At 41.4% G+C, this 22,860-nt stretch overlaps 1 protein-coding gene and 1 long non-coding RNA gene across 3 annotated transcripts; one reads left to right on the forward strand and one right to left on the reverse strand.

The window, feature by feature from the left end:
* The first annotated feature begins 261 nt into the window (after positions 1-261).
* LOC119033532 (p53 apoptosis effector related to pmp22) lies at positions 262-18,031 on the forward strand. 2 transcript variants are annotated; one of them, XM_037123775.1, is made up of 3 exons: positions 262-718; positions 11,867-12,007; positions 15,889-18,031. In XM_037123775.1, the coding sequence occupies exons 1-3, from the start codon at positions 514-516 to the stop codon at positions 16,098-16,100; spliced, it is 558 nt and encodes a 185-aa protein (XP_036979670.1). In that variant the 5' UTR covers positions 262-513; the 3' UTR covers positions 16,101-18,031. The 2 variants fall into 2 exon arrangements, with proteins under 2 accessions (XP_036979670.1, XP_036979669.1); XM_037123774.1 differs by lacking the exon at positions 262-718 and adding an exon at positions 4,535-4,973.
* On the reverse strand, positions 16,488-20,464 carry LOC119033533. Its single transcript, XR_005079271.1, has 2 exons — positions 20,300-20,464; positions 16,488-19,441 (listed from the first exon to the last, which is right to left on the reverse strand). It is a non-coding gene; the product is annotated as an uncharacterized LOC119033533 (long non-coding RNA).
* Between the last annotated feature and the right edge of the window lie 2,396 nt (positions 20,465-22,860).

Below are 22,860 nucleotides of genomic sequence, written 5' to 3' on the forward strand. Positions count from 1 at the left end.
CTCCGCCCACTCACAAAGCTACCTGTTGTAATCCTAAAACCTAAAAAAGAATAATAATAATAATAATAATAATAATAATAATAATAATAATAATAATAATAATAATAATAATAATAAAGTCTTAGTCGACTGTTATTAATCCTGGCCGTGTTGTCGGGATCCACGTGAGCCAGGCAGCCCGAGCAGTTGCGGCTTGTTGGGTGTAATATGACACAGTGAGCGGGGCCGGGCTTGATCCAGCTTTTACAGGCAGACAAGCCCAACCCTTCAGGTCCCGAAACAGGTTGTATTACACACTCGGGTGGGGTGTGTGGGTTGGTTCTTTTCTTTTCTTTTTTTTCTTCTCTTGTGCATCTGGAATCCGCACCACACCCTGTGACTCTTTTTTGCGCAAAGACGCACAGGGAGCCAGTATATATAACCGGACCGGTCCGCACCGCGCGTCACCAACCAGCTCGTCCTCCGGCTCTCCACCGCTGCTCCGCGCGTCAACACACACTCCGATCGTCGGTCATGTTTCGCTGTGGGATCGCCTACCCCCGCTGCAGGTGGATCGTGCCCCTGCTGCTGGTCTTCGCCATTATCTTTGACATAATCGCCATCGCCGCGCAGTCGGGATGGGTCGAGGACGAGGACGCCAAGTCTCACTACGCCAATATGTGGAACCAGTACCGAGGGAGGAACGATGTGTGGGACGAGAAGTCGCTCATGGAGTACTGTAAGTGTCGGGTTTCCGTTCTACTACACTTGAAACGAGAGCAGGGCAAACCAGCGGGGTTAAAATGGAGACGGCGCGAGCCAAGAACGCGAGCTGATTCAGCGTCCGCGTCGCTGGGCTGTAAAATTCAACATGAGAGTATTATAAGTTGAGGGACTCGACCTCTGACGACTGAAAAAAAACACCCAGGCTGAGGGGAGGAGGGGAGCCTACAACACCCACTGAACTTTGGTCCTCACTATCTTTTTTATTATGTCCAGCCTGGGCAGATACCAGACGGAGGAGAGGTTTCATGCAGGTGCCTTAAAAACGCTTCTCCACCAAGTCAACTTTGAATTTCTCCACACTGTAAATGTGAAGAGCAAATTGTTACATTAAAGGGCCCCTGTGGAGCCAACTTCACCAAACCATCCACAGGCTTGTATAGACCAACTGAGATGGGGAAGGTGTCATTTTACAGTTGGTGTTAAAATACACCCAGATATGGTCGACACAAATGTGATGAATACACCTCAAGTACTGCAAGTTCTTACACTGAGCCCCTTTAAGTGACTGTTACTAGGGGCTGCTGTTGTTATTGATTAATCTGCCAGTTATATTTCTCCAGTAATTGCTAGAAAATGCCCAGGTGCTGTCTCCAGATGCTTTAATCCATCTGACCAGAAAAGAAAAAGTAACATCTGAAGGAGAGAAGTCACTTCCTCATGTAACCTGCTGTGTGTAAAAGGTGGGAAAAGACAAAGACAAATGGAAAATGAGCTCAGACACCCTGTAGTTTGACCTGTAAGAAGTCCTTTGTGGAACAGGTTGTGTAGCAGCTCTGTAACCTGTTGCTTCCTCTACAACCTGGAGCACATTTTCTTTTCTTCAGCCCGACATTTAATAAGAGCTGCAGGCTGGTGTCATGTCAGATATATTCAATAACACTCTGCCTGGATAAAATCTTATGAAACGGACGGAGCTCCATTCACACAGAAAGTCTCTCTGCAGCTGTGTTGAGCTGTTTTATTTTAAACACCGCTGACAATAACCAAAAAAAAAAAAAAAAAAAAAAAAAAAAAGAACTCAAGATAACTTTAAGATAACTTACAAAACTGCTCACAGATTATAGTTTTTGTTTTGTAGGTTCGCTGGAGGTCAAATGTTTAGCAAGTTTCAGAACCACAAATTCACAAAAACACCTCGGGCAGAGTTTGACTTTTTCAAAGATAGTTACATTGCTGAAAAAAAGCAAACGTGGAGCTGCCAGAGATGTGTGCAGACGTTTGAACCGTTTGTCTTTTCGTTTTCCGTTTGTCTCGTCAGTGATTTTGACTCGTGTGCACACATCTGTGCACAGAACCTTCACTTGTATGAAAAGAGGCCGTGTCACTTAGTATATGGAAGCTTCTGCAGAGGCTTTCATCAGATCCCCTAATGAGCCAAATCTTCATTCATATTTTAGGATCGTTATTTAAAGTGTAGCTGCTGGAAACTCCGCTTTTACATCATTATCACATTATAACATCACCACGAATCCTTAAAGCTCACTGAAGAGTCTCTGCCTGATGAGCTCTGGCACAAAAATATTGAGATATTGTGCATCGATTAGTTAAAGGGTCACCCTCACCCTTTCATGGCTCTAGAGGAAGCTGCATTGGAAGTTGCATTGTGGGTAATATAGGAGCCAGGTTTTGAAAAGGAAGAAGAATGTGTGGGAAAAAGACAGCGATATCTTTGGGGTGCAAAACTAAACTAATGGACTTTCAAAACCTGGCGCCCACATTACCCACAATGCAACATAGCCACAGAGTGACATCACTAGAGTCTATGCAGCTTCACAAAAGGCTTCATACTACTTTTTTCACACATGCAGCAGGACTCCACACGACCTGTAAACACACTGGAATGAGTAAAATCAGTGGATTTACTCTTTAAATCAATGGCTTGGTCTGAAGCGGAACAATAATTTTAACAAACAATTAATCTTTTAAGTCATTTTTCAAACAAAACTGACATGAAATTGATGGTTCCAGGTTCTCAACAGTGAGGATTTGCTGCCTTTCTTCATTTTACATGATAACAAACTGGATTTCTGGAGGTTTTGGAGTGTTTGTCTACAGCCAGACGTTCTTTCTTCCACTGAAAACACATTCAGTGAGAATAGCTCAGTAAGATTCAAAGAGGGGTCAGCGTACTTAAAGGATAACAGAGATTCATCGGTTAAAAAAAACCCCTTTAAATAACCATTAGTCGCCGACCTTGAACAATGTCCGCTAAATGTAACATCACTTCACAGTATCAACTGCACAAAATCCTCCTCAGTCTGACTCGAGCTGTCTTCTCTAGGTGTAAAATCGAATATCTTTTGCTATCTCCTCGCTTCATTGTGTGCATGTGTTCCTGTTTGTGTGTGTTAATGTTTAACCAACGATGGGAACTTGCCAGAAAAAATGGTATTGGATTAAGTCCAGACCTTCACTTTTTTCCTCTCCGCGGTGGCTCAGTGACAGCAGCAGCGAGCAGAGAGAATCTGTACAGACACGACGAGCTGAAACTAAACTAGGCGAAACACGTTTTCAGTCACATATCAAGTACACGTTTTTCTAGGTGAAAAGAAGATTATTCAAGCTTTTCATTAATTTTTCTCCCTCTGTTTTTGTCTCTTAACTCCACTTTCTGCTTCACAACTTTTCAGAGGGAGATATTGTAGTTTTTACTCAACTACATTTATCTGAGAGCTGCCTGGCAACCAGTTACTTAATAAAAGTTACTCATAAATTATATTAAATTGAAAAAATGTTTGGTTATAAATGAAACAGCCAAACTGTATACGCTCAGATTGAGCCGTATTGCAAATAATCAGTGGTTGTAGTTCAAGACAAGATAGTTAAAAAAAAAAAAAACAACAACTTCAACAATAAAATCTTTTTTCACATGAAGGTATGAGACAAAATCATCTAACACCAAGTAGTAAAACAGTCACAGAGCGCATTTTTTGCCTTGAGTGATATATTACATTGTTTTACATGAATAACATCTTCAATGCAGGACTTTAATTAGCAACAGAGTATCTCACAGTGTGGTATATAAGTACTTTTAACTTCCTCCACCACAGACTTTTATTTGCACCAGAGTATTTCACAGTGTGATATATAAGTACTGAGTTTGTTGGATGTTATATAACACAGTGAAAGGGCGGGCTTGATTTTTACCACCACGGTCCAGTCCACCTCTACTGAGAAAACCCAGGTCAAACTAGCCCCCAGTTATTTTGTGGTGACTGTATATAGTAGATATTACGGTAATGCAGTGACAGGTCAGAATTCAAAATAAAAGCACAGACTTATGAAGGCAATTTGCAATTTCACATGAACTCAGATACTGAAATTAGTCTGTGGAAACAGGTAGTTTTCCTTTAAGGTAAATCTGAATTTGAGGGAAATATTGAGAATATTTTACTATTATGTGAGCTCTTGTTTTGAAATTCCTCATCAGAAGTTCAAGATGTCGTTTTTATCTTTAAGTTGGACTAATTATTCACACAGATGAAATGCCGTGACCTTCAGTGTGATCAAAATTAGGATTGTAACATGAATTAATTAACTAATCGTTCAATTAATTCATCAGTCAATTAACAGACTGACTCACTGAATGAATTCATGTGAACTTGCAAATTGTGTTCATGGGTCGGTGCTTTAATTTTGAATTCTGATCTTGGACAGCATTACCGTAATATCCACTTTATATAGGCACCAGAAAATACCTGGGGGACTGACCGTGGGTCTTCGGAGTGTAGGCGGGCTTGACCGCAGTCTTTTACAGGCAGACGAGCCCAGCATTTCAGGTCCCGTACAGTTTATATTACACACTCAGGTGTCGTGTTTTTGTCTTTTTGCATCTGGAATCCGCACCACACCCTGTGACTCTGCCTTTTTTTGCGCAAAGACGCACAGGGAGCCAGTATATATAACCGGACCGGTCCGCACCGCGCGTCACCAACCAGCTCGTCCTCCGGCTCTCCACCGCGGCTCCGCGCGTCAACACACACTCCGATCGTCGGTCATGTTTCGCTGTGGGATCGCCTACCCCCGCTGCAGGTGGATCGTGCCCCTGCTGCTGCTCTTCGCCATTATTTTTTACATAATCGCCGTCGCCGCCGAGTCGGGATGGGTCAGGGACGAGGACGCCAAGTCTCACTACGCCAATATGTGGAACCAGTACCGAAGGGTGTGGAAGGGTGACGAGTGGGTTCAAATGTCGCTCATGGAGTACTGTAAGTGTCGGGTTTCCATTCTGTTGGGTTCATGCAGGTGCATTAAAAAAGCTTCTCCTCCAGGGCAACTTTGAATAATGTGAAGAGCAAATTGTCACATTAAAGGGCCCCTGTGGAGCCAACTTCACCAAACCATCCACAGGCTTGTATAGACAACCAACAGAGATGACGAGGTGTCATTTTACAGTTCATGTTAAAATACACTCACACTAAATAAAGTGAGGAATACACGTAAAGTACTTTAAAACATCAGTGTTTCCAACAAGGTGGAAGAAACCTTTAAAAGGAACAATTCAAAGAGAGAGATCTACTGTATGGTCTACTGTGTGTCAATGGTGGGAAAAAAAGACATCAAGAAAGGAAAATGAAGTAAAAAATGTAAGTTTATGGGATAACATTTAAAACAGACAAGGGCTGCTGTTATTAATAGTTAATCTGCCAGTTTTAGTTTTTATTTTTCCAAATGCACCATTTTATCTCCCAGAATTTGGTCTGATTCTTTATTTTCACGTGACTGTAAAATGAAAAGAAACAAGTGAAGGAGAGAAACTCCTCCTTATGTTACCTATTGTCCAAAAAAAAAAAAAGAATGAGAGATACATAAAGTTTGGAAAATCAGCTAAAATACGTACATTTATAGGATTATTTTTCAGTTTTGTTCCCTTTCTTTTGACGCCTCAGTAAACTCCCACAATATATCAAGAGTGCAGCATAAAATTACCAGGGCTTTTCTCAGTTAATCGCCAGAGGATGTTGATGATATGATGAAAGATCCCCTGTTTAATCTCCCGGAGCTCAAAGAGCTGTCTCCAGATTCTTTATTTAGTCCGACCATGAAATAAAGAGAAACAATTCAAGGAGAGAAACTCGTCCTCATGTAACCTGCTGTGCGACCAGAAGACACAAGAGCAAAGACACAGTTCTGTAGGATCGTTTTTTAGTGATGTTCCTTTAATTTGACACCTCAATTGATTTTCCTTAAACAATTACTAGGGGCTGCTGTTGCTATTGATTAATCTGCCAGTTATATTTCTCCAGTAATTGTTAGAAAATGCCCAGGTGCTGTCTCCAGATGCTTTAATCCATCTGACCAGAAAAGAAAAAAGACAGTTGAAGGAGAAAAGCTTCTCTTAAAAGGTGGGAAAAGTCAAAAACAAATAGAAAAATGATCACAAACATGTCATTTACTAGGATTCTTCTTCAGTCCCTGCAGTTTGACCTGTAAGAAGTCCTTTGTGGAACAGGTTGTGTAGCAGCTCTGTAACCTGTTGCTTCCTCTACAACCTGGAGCACATTTTCTTTTCTTCAGTCCGACATTTAATAAGAGCTGCAGGCTGGTGTCATGTCAGATATATTCAATAACACTCTGCCTGGATAAAATCTTATGAAACGGACGGAGCTCCATTCACACAGAAAGTCTCTCTGCAGCTGTGTTGAGCTGTTTTATTTTAAATAATAACAAAAAAGAAGCTTTCTGGATGTGTAAATGAGTCGTTAAGCTTTAAGATAACTTACAAAACTGCTCACAGACTGTAGTTTTTGTTTTGTAGGTTCGCTGGAGGTCAAATGTTTAGCAAGTTTCAGAACCACAAATTCACAAAAACACCTCGGGCAGAGTTTGACTTTTTCAAAAATAGTTTGTGACCGACACTTTGTACATTGCTGAAAAAAAAAAACCCAACGCAGAGCTGATTTCAGCATAGCTGTCAAGACCGGTTATCACAAATAAGGCTATTTATAGACAAACTGTTAATGAGTTTTTCCCTCAGCGCAGAGGTCCAAGCAAAGTCGCTCAGACTCACACCGACATGCTTGCTCCGAAACAATAACCGCGACCGGAACAGAGATCTGTTCTCACTCACCCTCCTTCTCAGGTTCTATATTGTCATTCCACACCCACAGTCACCGACAAAGACGGCACTGTTTGTCGTCCTTATCAGACTCTTCAGTGAAGTTTACGGCACAGAGCTGCCAGAGATGTGTGCAGAAGTTTGAACCGTTTGTCTTTTGTTCATCTCGTCAGTGATTTTGACTCGTGTGCACACATCTGTGCACAGAACCTTCACTTGTATGAAAAGAGGCCGTGTCACTTAGTATATGGAAGCTTCTGCAGAGGCTTTCATCAGATCCCCTAATGAGCCAAATCTTCATTCATATTTTAGGATCGTTTTTTAAAGTGTAGCTGCTGGAAACTCCGCTTTTACATCATTATCACATTATAACATCACCACGAATCCTTAAAGCTCACTGAAGAGTCTCTGCCTGATGAGCTCTGGCACAAAAGTATTGAGATATTGTGCATCGATTAGTTAAAGGGTCACCCTCACCCTTTCATGGCTCTAGAGGAAGCTGCATTGCAAGTTGCATTGTGGGTAATATAGGAGCCAGGTTTTGAAAAGGAAGAAGAATGTGTGGGAAAAAGACAGCGATATCTTTGGGGTGCAAAACTAAACTAATGGACTTTCAAAACCTGGCGCCCACATTACCCACAATGCAACATAGCCACAGAGTGACATCACTAGAGTCTATGCAGCTTCACAAAAGGCTTCATACTACTTTTTTCACACATGCAGCAGGACTCCACACGACCTGTAAACACACTGGAATGAGTAAAAAAACACGTTCGGAGAGAACAGCTCCCTAAGATTCAGATTCTGAGCAAAGAGGGGTCAGTGTACTTAAAAAATAACAGACATTCATCAATTAAAAAAACCCCGGACAATAACCATCAGTCGCTGACCTTGAGCAATGTCCACTAAATGTAACATCACTTCACAGTATTAACTGCACAAAATCCTCTTCAGTCTGACTCGAGCTGTCTACTGTAGGTGTAAAATCTTTGCTATCTCCATGCCTCATTGTGTGCATGTGTTCCTGTTTGTTAGCTAATGTTTAAACAACGATGGCAACTTGCCAAAAAATGGTATTGGATTAAGTCCAGACCTTCACTGCTCAGCAGCGAGCAGAGAGAATCTGTACAGACACGACGAGCTGAAACTAAATGTGCGAAACACGTTCTCAGGCTCGTGTCAAGTACACGTTTTTTTCCAGGTGTTTGTCTGCTCTCATTTGAAGTTTTAGATTTTGTCTGAACTGCTGCTACTGTTTTGGACGAGTCGCCTTTAAACAAAAGATGACCGCAGCTGCCAGAAGACTACTGGCTCGATCTAGGGTTTTTTACCCCGAGCTTCGTCTCAGCATTCTTGGCCTCAGCCAACTGAAAACTGAGGGAAACAAACACGACCAGAGCAGATAATGTGTGCAGATGCAGTCGGACATATTTGAATATTGGCGTCACACCAAAAAGACACCCTCATGGCGATGATGGCATGTCGGCCGCTCCCTGTCTACAAAGGAATTCTCGGGAAGTTCAGCTTTCCCCTCGACTAAGAAAGAAAACATGTTTGAGGACGTTGCTGGCAAAATACGTGAATCATTGCACATGGGAAGGGCGATATGATGATAAGTCACTTCAGACAATAACAGTTTTTGGCAGTGACAATTTTTATGTGATTTATGCATCAAAATCAGTAAATGCTTTGATTTAGATCACTGGATCAGCCAAAAAAACAGACATTCTTGTCTTCGGATTGTATCACTTGCTGGTTTTTCAATTGATTTTTCTGAAAATATACCACATCCAGCAATATATTTAGAGGGCTGCTGTTATTATTGATTAATCTGCCAGTAATTTCTTTTCTCCTGGAGTTCAGAGGGCTGTGTTTAGATTCTATATTTCATCAAACATCAATCGAACAACACAAAAATCTTTTGTTAGCTGTCTTTTATGACAAAAAGGAAGCCAGTCCTCATATTTGAGAGGCTTCAACCAAAGAACTTTAGCTTGAAAACTTAAAATGGCTTAAAATGGATTATGAATACAGTCCCAAAGGGAACACAAAAAGCTATTTTTTTTTTCTCCAACAAATTAGAAATATGAAGTCCCAGAAACTAAAACAGGGATCAGGCAGGGGCAAATCAAAGTATTGAAAAATGAACAACAAAAGTACGAAAACTAAATAACGAACCAAGTAGCACTGGGAACACGCAAAGGAACACAAGAAACGCGGGATACACGGGGCTGACGTGGGGAACAGGCCAGGAACTCGTGACGGAAACAAACTAGCTGACCAGGAGTAAGAGAAAAACTAGAGGCTAGAACAGACGCTGACGACTGCACAAGTGAAACACAGGTGAACAGGAAACAGCTCTGACTGTAGGCCGCCACGGGGAGATTGCATCCATATCGGGCACTCCCACGCGAACAAACAAACACTCACTCGACGCTCACTTTCTGGCACCTCCACTGCTCAGTTCCCGTCACATTATTGTAAAATCAAAGGTTTTGTCAACAAGTTAAAGGCACTTTAAAACCCCAGGCTTATAAATCAGTGGCGCTGTGCCGGGCAGGTGTCCCCGTTAAAATCTTTTCAAGGCAAACACGGGGTGCCAAGTTGATCTCTGCTCGCCCGTGTGAAAGCCTTCTCCTAAGAGGGACTGACGAATATTATCCTTGACTGTAAGGCCGGCGCTGGCCTAGAATACAAGCTTTAGAGCAAACGCGTTTGTCATGGCCACAGCTCTGCGCGGTGCACGCGGGAGAGTCGAGGTGCGTTTGTCTCTGAGTGTGTTTCAGCTTCAAGAACGTGTTCCCTGTGCGCATGTAGCCGCGGTGTAAAGGTGTAGGAGTGAAGCCTACAGTTAACCTCTTACTGTTGTGATCAGAGGAGGAAAACAGATGTTGGACGGCTGGTATTAAGTAAAGACTGATGATAGTGTTCACCCAAAGACACACACACACAAACGAAGGCTCGAGGAGACGGCGATATCAAACTGAAGTACGTTTCTAGCATAATATCAAGGAGAGGAACACTCAGTGAGGGAGGCAGAGGTGAAACCTAAGGACACCGTGTCAGTGTTGGAATGGCCGAATAAAGAGAACAATGGTTAAAAGGAATCTTCTGGAGAGTTTTAGTCATCTTCCTTCCTTCTTTTGTTTTGCTCGCGAACGTGAACACGTACACATGCAGGTGGCGGGCAGCTCGAACATCCATCGCCGCAGCTCCATCGACACACTTTCCTGAATTAAAAATCTCTCTCATTAAATTCACCAGGACCCAGCTGAGGAGTTATTGCTGTGTCCCGAAGCCACAGATTGCCGGAATGCTAAGCTAATTACGTTCAGCGTTTTGTTTTCATTTCCTCGCTCCTCTTGAAACCGCTGCCTCGTGCTGTAAACAGAAATAATCCGTCTGGATCTTCAGTGAGGCTGCTTCATACTTACAATTATATGTATTTATTGGTGCTTTTTTTGAGTTGTACTGCTGTGGGCTGGAGGCAACAGCATTTAGTTTTTTTTTTATGTATGAAAGCACACACAAAAATGACCATGATTTGAATCTTTGTGTTTAGCTTTAGTATAACTATAATGCAGCAGTCATGTTTTCTGGGGGAGTCAGCCAAAATGACTGAGATGCTACACTGTAAAATCTGCAAACAAGTCAGGGAACCAGTTACTTAAAAATGTTGAAGCAAAATAGAATAGTGCTTTTAAATTGTTAAAACTTTTTAGCAACTAACTTTTGATAGTCTACTTAACTTGTTTATTCTGATTCTAATTCTAATTTCCTGACTTTTTTAGTCTTTTGATAAATTTCTTAAAGCTCCTACGAGGAAAATACATTTGTTGTTAATTCTGATGGTCACTGTAGACACAAGCGAAGCGAAAGCTGCGTTTTCAACCGTGCCAGCATTATTTGACTGTGTTCACTTCCACTTGTTCCTCTTTGCTTCTCGAGCTGTGGTTGACGTGCTCGTTCCTTCATATTTACAGGCTAACGGTGCTCAGGATGCGTCTGATTTCACTGATCTCGTCCTGACACGTTAAAGGTAAAGAAGCCACTGGGAGGAACATTGAACCAGTTGAACGAGTCTGGTGTGCGTCGGTGTGTGCATGATGATAGATTTACCTCGGGCTGAGGAGGGGTAGGGCTTCACCTGAATGCAAACATGCGGGTATGAATAATTTAGGGTGTTGTCCGATCCAGTTCCAGCGAATTAGGCGTGACAGTGAACTCCGGGTGGACTTCTACATGAGCGTTTGTTTGATTATTGTCATGACTTAAATCGTAGAAGGCCATGTGACGCCTGTTCAGAGCACGCTACAGACAGCAGCGCCTTCCCCGCTCAGACACATTTCATCTCGTCTCGTAAGGTCATAAAGATCTCCGGCACCGACGTCGACAACCACGCGCTGATGGGAGCTGTTTGTTTCAGACTCTGCACTACGTGTTCCCTGTAATTACAGACGCCATGTCTGCAGAGGTCAGAGAGGGAGATAAGGAGAGAGAAAGTGTTGTTGAGGGTGTGACAGCATCTCTCTCTCTCTCTCTCTCTCTCTCTTTCTCTCTCTCTCGCTCTCCATATCACGTTGAACCTCGCTAACCTTGAGGAATGTGCTGTCCTGAGCTCACGCTGCTGGCGGTGAGAGAGAGAGAGAGAGAGAGAGAGAGCTGCAACAGTGACGAGAGCCACATTGTACTGCACTGACTCATTTATTTCCAGACTACAAGCTAAAACAGCCAGATGATAATTCCCTTTTAAGCCGATGTTATAATTGCATCACGCATGAATTACGTTTCAACAAGGCAGCCACTGCTTTAATTTCTGTGCTTCTTCACAAGGATTCAGCGGTGGTGGTGGTGGTGGTGGTGGGAGGGGCACGATGAAATAAAAATAATATTCACTTTAGATCTTCTCTCATCTGGATAAACATGGCAGGACAGTCGGTTAACAGTGTTCCCCAAAATTAGAACATATAACAAATGCAAAGAACTGTTGTAACTTTCACGTATTCCTGACTCATTTGTGCGTTCGTTTGTGTCTGACCCCAGCTTGGGCCCAGGCGGTGGCTGCTCTGATGATCATCGGCCTCCTCATCCTCATCATCGCCTTCATCATCTCCTGCGTGGCTCTGTGCTGCACGCTCAACATCACCCTGCTGCCCTTTATCGGAGTCCTGCTGATCGTCGTTGGTAAGATACGAACACGAACACTCACACAAACGTACAAGCCTTGAAGTGTGACCTCTGAGTGAATTAGAAAGGTTCGAAGCAGAGTCAGCACCAACTCTACGCTCTGAAGACTAGAACTCAAAGTCACTCTGTTTCTGTAGTACTTCACAGAAACTTTAATGGAACCGTAACAGACGAAGATCAACACTCAGCCATAAATGAGATTCAGTGATAACGAACTTTACAGGTTCAGTTGTCAGAGAACATGTTCATTCTTGCAGGTGGAGTGAAGTGTTTAGTACTCTAACTGCAGTTTGAGGAGAAAAAGCCTCGGAGCAATATCTGGTTGGGTTATAGGAACGGTTCACACCAATCACAAACACACACACACACACACACACACACACACACACAAACACACGCATACTTAACTCTGCGGTGGTATTAAGCTCTGTTTTTTTTTAAGATTAAGATTTTAGCCCTCACTCTTACCTGAAGAAAGAGTCCTTTCACAGGAACTCTGTTGATTACATTATTATTGATCTGTGGAGTTGGCAGGAATCTCAAAACTTTATCTACATAAAACCAAAACTATCGTCATGATTTAATCCCACCAGTGGAAAGTTTTGATACATATCATGTTTTGCTTTACTGGTAGTGATGTTAGTACTTCTTGAGTACAAAACAAGTTTCTATTTTCTTTTTACAAGACCTTTATCATTGAACAGAAGAAGCCAAAGTTTCTTGCCTGCTGGCAAAGGGAAAGGAGTCAACTGGCTTACCAGCATTTATAAAAAGTGTAAATAAACTTGGTGTATAAAGTTACTTTTTCTCAAACGTTTTACCTGCTGTACCACCTCACAAAATGTTAGCTCCCCCAGTACCATATCAGCCATAATGACATTTATCTCCTGACTGTTTCTGTTCCCCTTCTGCCACGTAACGCTTCCTGTTAGTTAACATTTCTAATCACATTTGTTGTGTTTTTGAGCCTTTTATTTCACTTCCGCTTACTATCTCTCCATCACAGTCTGAGGTTGGTTCACAATTAGTCATGGGTGACAAACAAAAACAGATATTACAAAAATATTACAGGAAAGACTTTGAAATTACGTTTCAGTTCAAGTATTTAATTCAAAATTCCGTAGGATGTCAGTATGTATAATAATTAACTTATTTCACTTATTTTTTTAAAAAATACTTTGGGGATTTCAACAAGAGGCAGCTCATGTACCGCGATCATAGTTTGAGAATAGTGGATATAAGTTAACTGTTTCTCAGCTGCCATGATTCCTGTGATTGTAGCACGAAAAAAATACTTTTCAATACTAAGACCTAATGATCAGTGAGAATTTCATGATTATTTTATACTCTTGTGATGTGCTGACCCTAAACATTATGTATTGCTTTGACATGAACAAGTGTACTGTAGTTTTGTTTCTAATTAAAAATATAGGCGGATTTTCATTAAATCTGACCAAAGGTTGTTTAAAGGTCCTTTAACCTTGACTATTCTGGGCCATGGCTTTCATCAGACTGAGGGAGGGAGTATGAGACATTGAGGTCGTGCAGAGAGACAAAGGTTAACAGTGTGTGTGAGAGCAGAGGAGTATCAGACAAAACCATAAAATGTCAAGCTTTCTTTAGAAGGGAAAGATTTTACGTGGGAGCGACAAAGGGAGGAAAATCTCACAAGAGTTCTACAGAAAAACGTTCAACAGGATGATGTGTGCCGGTTTGACCTGAAAATGAGAAGTAGCGACAGAGGAAGGGAATGGAGAGAGCACAAAGTTAGACGCTCGCCTCTCGGGAAGGTGGGGGGGTAAGGGTGAGGCCAGGGTGTGACTTCACTATGGCAACAGCCGGTTTATCTGTCTGTTTATCTGACTGAGTCAACCCACAGAGAGTCTGACAACATGAGGCAGAGCCACACAAACACATGGAGTTTCACACTTCAAAGGTATTGTGAGGTCTGTTTTAAAATGTGCCGGAGGGGAGTTGAGCATAGTTTGCATTTGGCTTCAAGCACAAGAAATCTGGTGCAACGTGACCTTCGTGTCTGTCAGAGTCGTGGAAGAAAGAGACGGATTAGAAAAGAGTAGTAAGATTAAAGCTGCGTTTAATGACCCCTCTGTTGTGCTTTCCTCTCACCAGCTCAACACTTATGATTCACTTGTCCCTGAAAATCATCTCCTCCCTCCTTCATATAGCTTGAACGTCTTGTCTTCCCTCTTTAGACTCTCTCAGGGAGCTTATTCCCCACTTTTTGACAGTGTCACATACAGTTGATTTTGTTTGTGTCAGCTTTCACTGAGGTTATTTGACCTTCACAGTGAATTAAATATTCAAAACCAAGACTCAAGGTTGTGATATCTTGCACATCCATAAATCCACATTTCAAAGCTTGAAGAAAAGTTTTGGGACCTCCACTGGAATTTTAAGGAGACTTTTATGCTTTTCTTTCTGCTTCTTGTGCATCTTAAAAGTCTTGGAAGTTAAAAAAGTCCCACAGAAAACACGAAAACCTTCGATTCCCTGACTTAATGACATCACGCTATGTCACCATGTCATACATTTGCATAATTTATTACGGTAGGAAATTAAGCTAACTGGGACCTGAAGACATGACAGTGCTGAACCACCATGGTGCAGGCTCAGGCATGTGTGAGCTGACACATAAATCTGTTCTAGCCGTAACCCAAAATGAAATTATGAACCTGAAAATGAGCATAACATGTAATGACTTAAGACGTTCGACAGTTACATAAAATGTAATGTGTGTTTCCATTTAAAGTCAGATGAAGACAAAAAAGACGATCGATGGTTAGAAAATACGTGCATACAGTCATTTATTTCAGGCCGTCGGTGCTGTTTGGCAACAATCCCTCAAACACAGGCGGGCGTGGGAACTGTTTATGAACGCCACAGTATATTTGCATGTTGGATTGCCTCCCCTTGGCATTTTTTAAAGCCTGTTTTTAAATTGCTTTTCACACCGTGCTGACATGAACTGACAGCAGTGGCAGCCAGGAACACATAACAATTCCTGAGAGCCTATGTTATGCACTGGAGTATTTGTATTTGTAGCAAATGGGCTATTAGTGACAAACTCCTGACCTCAAAGGGCAAGAAAAGGCTGATGCAGCCTCTGAGTAAAAGCGTCAAGGTGTCTCTTGACACCAGGGACTTTCTGCTGGGATTAATTGTCACCCCTGACTCACAAGCTGCCCTGCCTTTTCCATGAGGGCGTAAAGAGCTGCGCACATTTTCAATGACTGTCACAAAAAAAAAAGATGCATCACAGGATTAATCAGTGTCGCACCATTCTAGAGAAAATCTGTCAGGAGGCTGATCTGATCGCTGTCTGTGAACACTGACTCACCTCGCTCTCACATGTTTCGGTTGAGATGAATTCTTACACACACACTAAAGGTATTTCCACACCTTGCTGTTACTGTCAGTGTAGCTGCATGACTGTCTATACAGTCTATACTGTCCCTTGTTTTGAAATCAGAAGATTTAGGCCACTAACGCGCCTTTTCTCCCCATTCGAGTCTCCCTCTCTGTCTGTTTCTGTCTTGTTATATCATCTCGTTACATCGTCTCGTTACGTCTGTCGTGCGTGATATGCACCGATAGATTGAAATCAAAGTCTTGTAATATCGGGACAGCAGTGTGCAATGATGCAAAATAAACATGATTATCCTCAAATGCATTAAAACTAAAGTAACAAGGCTGTTTTGAAAGTGTGAACAGTAGAGAGTACATATATTTGTGTTAAAATGTAGGGAATAAAAGCAAGAAGTTGTACAGATACCTGAAAAATCTACTTTACTAAAATAAAGAACCCTTATCCTCCTCTCTCTTTCTCTCTCTCTCTCTCTCTCTCTCTCTATCTGCAGTTATTCTCCAGGTCATCGCTCTGATCATCTACCCCTGCAAATTCAACGAGCTGATCTTCGAGGGCCACTACTACTACACCTGGGCCTACGGCTTCGGCTGGGGAGCAACGATCCTCTGCATCGGCTGCGCCGTCCTCTTCTGCTGTCTGCCTCGCTACGAGGATGAGCTGACCGGCCTGGCCAAGACCAAATACCTCTACTCCTCCGCTTAAAGACAAAAACCTGCACGCCCACCCGATGACAGCCGTTTCCATTCTCCACTCTGAGACGGATACGCATCGGCCATCGAACACCATTTACCATTTCACCAAAGATCCACGATGGCTGCGGTGGAAAAACTTCCTCTCCACAATCCAAGAGTGGAGTTAGAGGAGAGAGTGGGGGGGAGGGGGATCCTGCTGGATTCGGTTTGTGTTCGGGAGACCTCTACTTTAGACAGCGTCACTAAACATTCTGCATTTGTGCGAAACATATTCCTTCTTTCACCTGTACTTTTTTATCTGTAATTCTCAATGCAAGACCACCCAAGTGCACTTAACCTAAGGGATGTAATTATGTGTAAAGGACAGCTTTAGCCTGATTAAATATTTTTTTTGTAGATCTCCTTAAAAAAAAAAAAAAACCTTGGTAGAAGAGCAATTTCAGACAAAAAACATTTGCAGAAAGAATCATTAATCTTCATGTGGTTTAGTCCCAGTGCGTCACAATTGGCTTTTCTCAGTTCTTCAGTGTGTGTGTGTGTGTGTGTGTGTGTGTGTGTGTCTGGTATTCTTTGAGAAGGGACAGTAGGTTTGGACTCTGAATGTATGCTATAGTAACGTATGTGTAGTTTAGCAGTCGCGTTTGCACCTTTTTTATAAGTTTTTTTTAATTGTTATTTTCACATTACCAAAGGGATATAACTGTGGGAGTTTGCTGTGCTTTTCTTTGTATCTGAACACTACTAATAATACGGTTCACCACTGGACTGGCAGAGGCATGATGGTTGATTGACTTTGCTTCGCCGTCATTCTAAACTGGAAACATATTGAGTTCTTATTTTTTTAATCTTGAATAAGACTTTTTAGAATGCTGTCTTCTACCCCAATATCACACAACCGACTTGCAGAGGTCGGCGCAAGTCACGTTAGAGAAAACGTAGCACGGGCAGTGTTTGTTATCGGGAAGACGTTGGCAAGACTTTTTTCCAACAACTTTCCAATTGACAAATACCTCTATACTACGTCTTTTCAACGTAGCTTCTAATCATCGGGCCGGCGTCTGCAAGATGTGTGTGTGTGTCATTTGGCTAGAGACGGGTTGTTTTAGGATCTGTGGCTGAAATGGCAAAAAATATCAAGACATCTGAATCATTCTTGTGTAGAGATTCTACCTTCAATTACCTTCAAACAGTCCAAACTGGTGTGAGCTGCCTGGTTTTATGATGAGACCACATGTCATAATGTTGGTTTAAAGGGAACAGTGGACACTCTGTTTGTGTGTTTCAGTTTTTCGTTGACTCAAAGTAGAGTTCCTTAAAGGATTTAAAGAAATCTTGAAGTTTGAATCGTCCTTTGGCTAAACTCCCGCTGGTTTGATGAGACACCGAGACCAAGGCGTACAATCTTCAGACATACTGTGTGTGAACCTCGTGCCTTAGCTAAATTTGTGTTGTCTCATCCCTGAATGTCTTCTCAAACTGGTCAGCCTGGTTTTACTGAAGGCGCTGACTCTTAATCACAGTCATTGCTCGCATTGCTGTTCATGCCGAGAGCAAATTCGTGCCCAAACAAGTCCAACTTATTATGTATTTTTACATTTGCGTATTACCAAGAGAAAGAAGAGTCTTTCGAGTTACTCATGAAGCAAATTATTGCTTAAATAACTACAATAACACTGTAATTTGGTAGTAGTGAGAGGACGGATTAAGACAGATTAACGCTTGTAGAAGTTGAGGTGAAACCTGCTTTAACTTACGCCCTGAGTCTGCCAGCTTTTTCAGTCATTCTTAGTCACTGTATGGGTGTATGCTGTACTATAGAGGATGTCTCACTAACATTCATCCAGTCCTGGAAGTCACCCAGCTGTTCTTCTGCTGTAGTATGAATTGATTATTTTTGGTAGTCTGTGTATTTTTATGCAATAAAGAGTTTCTTTTTTTGAAGTTGTTGTATTGTCTGACTTATTGTATCATCCTCAGAGCCTTGATCAAGTTTATGTACTAATACAACAGTTTGAAAATACCTCCCTTAAGTAAATTAAGCTGCATTTAAAACCTAATTTAAGTAAAAGTATAATAGGAGAAGTGCTCAGTCAGTGGGTTAGAGTTATAGCAGATGTTTTTGGATTAATATTACTGCTGCAGTAATGTTTGTTTTGCATTTTACTGCTGTATATTTTTAAGTTTCAGCTATTTTGAAGTACTTTATATACTGTTGGGTAGTTGAATCTCCACCAATGCATCATATTGTAAAAGATAAAAGATGTTTGCAGCATGGCTGTTCTGTGAGACCCATCTATCTGTAAAAAAAAGTCAACTTTTCATGAGCTCAGAAAAATATTCCTCCTTTCAGCTTATTTATTCAGTCCAACAATGTATTTCCAAGCTAATCCAAGAAAGTGTTGCAAAAGTTTATTTATCTCAGGAGGTGGGGGACTTTTGGCGATGCTTTAAGAGACATGACAATGTAATAATGCTGCAATTCCTGAAAAAGAAACAAGGAGCAGTATCACATTATAACGTACATATGACATCATAACAAGAAACAGTTCCTGTTATAAGAATACAATATTTATGTTGTTCTAATGTAGGAACTTTTTGCTATGACATAAAACATTTTAACATCATAACATAATTGTATGACGTCATTATCTTGTTTTAATGTGCAACATTTCACAACAACTAGAATTACTGCCTCAGAGTTGTATCACTTTGTGCGCCAGTCAAGTTGCTGTTCTAGAGTTGTGGCATTGAAAACCATTTTTGCAGAAAATTCTGTTTACACAATGAAACTTTGTCACCTCAACATGTTATCCTTTCAGACACTTCTGGAAAATGGTGTCTCTGAGAAAACACAGGAGGAGAAATGGTTACAGGGGGAAAAAAAGAGAATTTTCCAAGGTTTTTTTTGGCAAATGTTTTATAACCCTGACTTCACTTTGCAGTTTGCAATAAAAATGATGAAATTTCTCAAGGCCCATTGCAGAAAAAACATTTAAATAAATCTCATAAACAGTCCAAAAAGTTTACAATGTCAGTGAGGTTGAGCAGAGAACCCTGCTGCCACCGGCATGTTAATGATGTTCCCTTCCCTGAGTTTCTACTCATATGGGCTTGTCACCACACACACACACACACACACACACACACACACACACACACACACACACACACACACACACACACACTCTCACAGGGAACATGGCACATGGAGGAATGGAGCTGATAAACAACGCGCTGATCCACAGATGTGAGTCATGAATTATGACATGACACACCCAGAGAGCCCCACCCTGCGACAAACCTCAGTGAGAATTAGACTTTGCTCAGCGTGTCCCGACAGCTCGAGTTTCTCTGTGAAAGGGGCGGAGAGAAAAGAGTGCAGAGGGAACAGGAACGAGAGGGAAAATGACACGAGGGTGAGAAATACAGTGTGAGGCAGAGAGTGAAAAGAGGAAAATAAATCAAGATGGGACAGCAGGTAGCCTACTTTTTCCTCTGTGCATGGTCTTGTTGTCTCCTGTCTTATTTCACTTTACAATAAATCACTGTGCGTCATTATTAGAAACTGACACGTTCAAGCACCTCGATATCAGCTACAGAGTCACGTGAAAAAAAAAAACACATGTAAACAAAATAAAGGCCAACAAGTTCTGGGGAATTCAGCTTGTATCACTTATAATCCTCAAGTATAATAATATCTTGATTATATCTCACCAAGCTATACATTCATTTACATGACCACCACAATTTATTTTGTACATCTAAGAGGTTTTGAGTAGTTGAAGTTCTGATTTCTTTTTTGTAACCATAAAAGACAGAGAACAATAGAGACTGAGAATGAACAAAGAAAGAAACATTGATTAATGTTCAGTAATTAATGCTCTTCCTTCTGCTCCCACATGAAGCTGCTCACAACAGGGTCTGTTGATTATGTTGACTAACCGCTACAAGCCGAGCGTCACCTAGTACCATCATATCTGAGAAGAAGGCAGACATGTTCATTGAGTCAGCAACTCACTCTGAAACCATTTAGAAAAACACCACTACAGATCAGAAGAATTAATATCTATATCTAATTTTTGGCTGAACTGTCCCTTTAAATGTGCACTATGTAATTTGGGGAAATAAAATAATTTTTAATCAGAAGAGAAAGATATTCTTTGACTGTTCTTTTTTCTATGCCTAAACAAACTAAGTAAACAAACTGACCTCAAAGGACAGCACAGTTTCATGCTGTTTTACTTTGTATAGTGTCCGATAAATGGGAGCCAATGAGAGGAGCTGATCCAAACACAGTGACTTTCCTGTTTCAGATGAACCCGACATCCTCTTCCATGCACACTTATTGTGAAGATATGAGCCATGTCCAGCAGATCATCCTGGCTGCTGCCTCAACATTACAGTGTGCCCACTTTTGTGTTATGTTCAGTCTCTGTTTGCCTTCCATGCGTCTGTGTCGCTACGTGATCACCACTAGAGGTCAGGCTCGATCAGTCAATCAGCCTCTCTTTTCCTCCTCCACCTGTCCGATCCACATCCATGTCTCTCCCCCGGGTCAACTTTAAGAGGTGTCTAGTCAAGTTGTGGTCCAGATGTATAAATAAACATGACAATTAAACAATGAGAAGTTAATGCCAAGTCTTGCCCCCGCACAGAGCTGCACCATGAGATGTGCAGTGGGGGCGGGTTTCGATCTGCATCCGAGGTGCTTTCCACTGAGAAGAGGAGCCAGAAGAACATTGAGGTGTTCCTCTTCACAGTTCTCCCCAGGGTTCTCCCCACTCTTCTGCCACCTCATAGCAGGAAGGGCCCCAGAGGCTTTTGGGGCCCTGGTGGAACAATCTGGGTTCAGAAGTCACTGTGAGGGACTGGCCACACATTCAGAACACGAGAGACGTATGACTCCGGAGGACGCATATAGGTATGTATTATTAGGATTGTAGATTAGTGTTAAATTCCTGGATTACCAGCAGACATTGTTGTGATCGTTAAAACCCCCAATTTTAGTTGTACTGTGCCTTTTTTTTAAACTAGAGGGGGGACTGTACTGTGCTGCCAACGTGAAATGTTTTTTTTTTTTATCAGACTGATGTTTATTGTTGTATATTATTAGATATTCGTAAAGTAGAGAACAGGAATTTATCAAGTGCTTTGGTTGTTTGGTCTTGATTTAATGCTGCTCAGTCAAGAACAGGAAAGACCGAGGGAAAGTTAGAGGAAGACATGTGACAAAGGTACATATGTCGCATTTACATTAACTGACTCACAAGGTCACAGGTTCTTTTCTTTTTTTTTTTTTTTTAAATACACCGTAGCACGTGTGCAGTGTGACATGTACAAAGAAACACAGTGACATTAACACTAGGGCAAAAAAAGTTCATGTCAGCTGTTTTTTTTTCTTCAGTGTGAAGGTTATTATCAGTCAAAGTGACTCAGACTCCTCTTTTAGCTGGTTTCTCAACATCCTGCCAGTAATCGCCAAGCGGCATCAACAGACGTGAGGAAAGGGCCTCTACACAGACTCTCAAACCTGAGATGTAGAGCATTTAGAATATCTTATTTTATTTCATTATCATTCATGTTTTTACCAATTAAGCCCTCTTATCATCGGGATACATACAGTCAGCAGTGTACAGTTATGTCTAGCTTTTTAAAAGTTGTAACACTGATGTTCTGAAAGTTGTGATATGTGCAGTATGAAGCACTGTGATTTCACAATGGCAGTGGTTCAGATCATTTACTTTAGCTGAAGTAGTGATATGCTATAAAAAATACTCTGTTTGAATGAAAAGTCTAAATAAATAGGCTACTTAAAGGATAAATCCACCAAAAAAAAAAAAAAAGATAATTCAGTCATTATTCACCCTCCTATCATAACTAAACTAGCACAGATGCAGATTCTCGTGTGCTTTAAATCATACTGAATCAACACCAATACTATTCAGCATAGGCTGAAGATAACTAAATATTCTCCAGTCATGTACAAATCTGTGGCACTTGCCACTTTGCTATGCAAGTGAAAGGGAAATATTGCTTTTTCCCCTTAATTAACTTTATGTGACAGCTTTAGTTACTTCACATATTGAGATTTCACACAGAAAACACATGATCAGCTTTAAAGATATGGCATGTTGTGAAAAGGCGATAGACTATTCATTTAGCGTCCACCTCCAGAAGCTATGGACTATGAAACATCACCCGACTTATGTGAGTAAAAGTATGCAAGTATTATCTGCAACATGTGCTTTAAGTATCAAAATAAAAGAACTAAGGTTAGACATTTATTCCCCATGAGTGTTCCTGCCATGATCTGTTTCGTAAGTAAGACATTACTGATGATGTATTAATGTTTAGGTCACACTCTACTGCTGTAACTTGGTCGAGGTGGAGGTAACGTCTGTCCTCATTGTTCCAAAGTTTCAAGAAAACCATCTGATCTTTTTAAAGTAACTTCGACATTTCCAGAATAGATAAGGACATTCACAGTAACTTCTGATTCCACTCAGGGACAATCCAGACGTTCAAACTCCTTTGTTCAAACTTTGTATCCGACCCACCCATGCACGGTGTTGTTGCAAGAGATTTGGACAGTGAGGACTTTAGAGGATTGCTCATGTTTAAACCACCTGGTGATTTGGAACAACAGAGTGGGCCAATTTTTTTCTCTTCTGGGGTTTTCCATGTGCTGATGACTGTGGTGTTTGGCTTTCATTGCTTCCACAAAGTATTGATCATCCCGACCTGTGACTCAGCCTCCATGTGACCCGCGA

The sequence above is a fragment of the Acanthopagrus latus genome, chromosome 15, assembly GCF_904848185.1.
Source record: "Acanthopagrus latus isolate v.2019 chromosome 15, fAcaLat1.1, whole genome shotgun sequence".
NCBI classification, from domain to species: domain Eukaryota; kingdom Metazoa; phylum Chordata; class Actinopteri; order Spariformes; family Sparidae; genus Acanthopagrus; species Acanthopagrus latus.

Coding starts and splice junctions, on each gene's coding strand:
- LOC119033532 (XM_037123774.1), top strand. CDS start 4,763: ATGTTTCGCTGTGGGATCGCCTACCCCCGCTGCAGGTGGATCGTGCCC. Junction 4,974..11,866: donor AATGTCGCTCATGGAGTACT/GTAAGTGTCGGG, acceptor GTCTGACCCCAG/CTTGGGCCCAGGCGGTGGCT. Junction 12,008..15,888: donor AGTCCTGCTGATCGTCGTTG/GTAAGATACGAA, acceptor CTCTATCTGCAG/TTATTCTCCAGGTCATCGCT.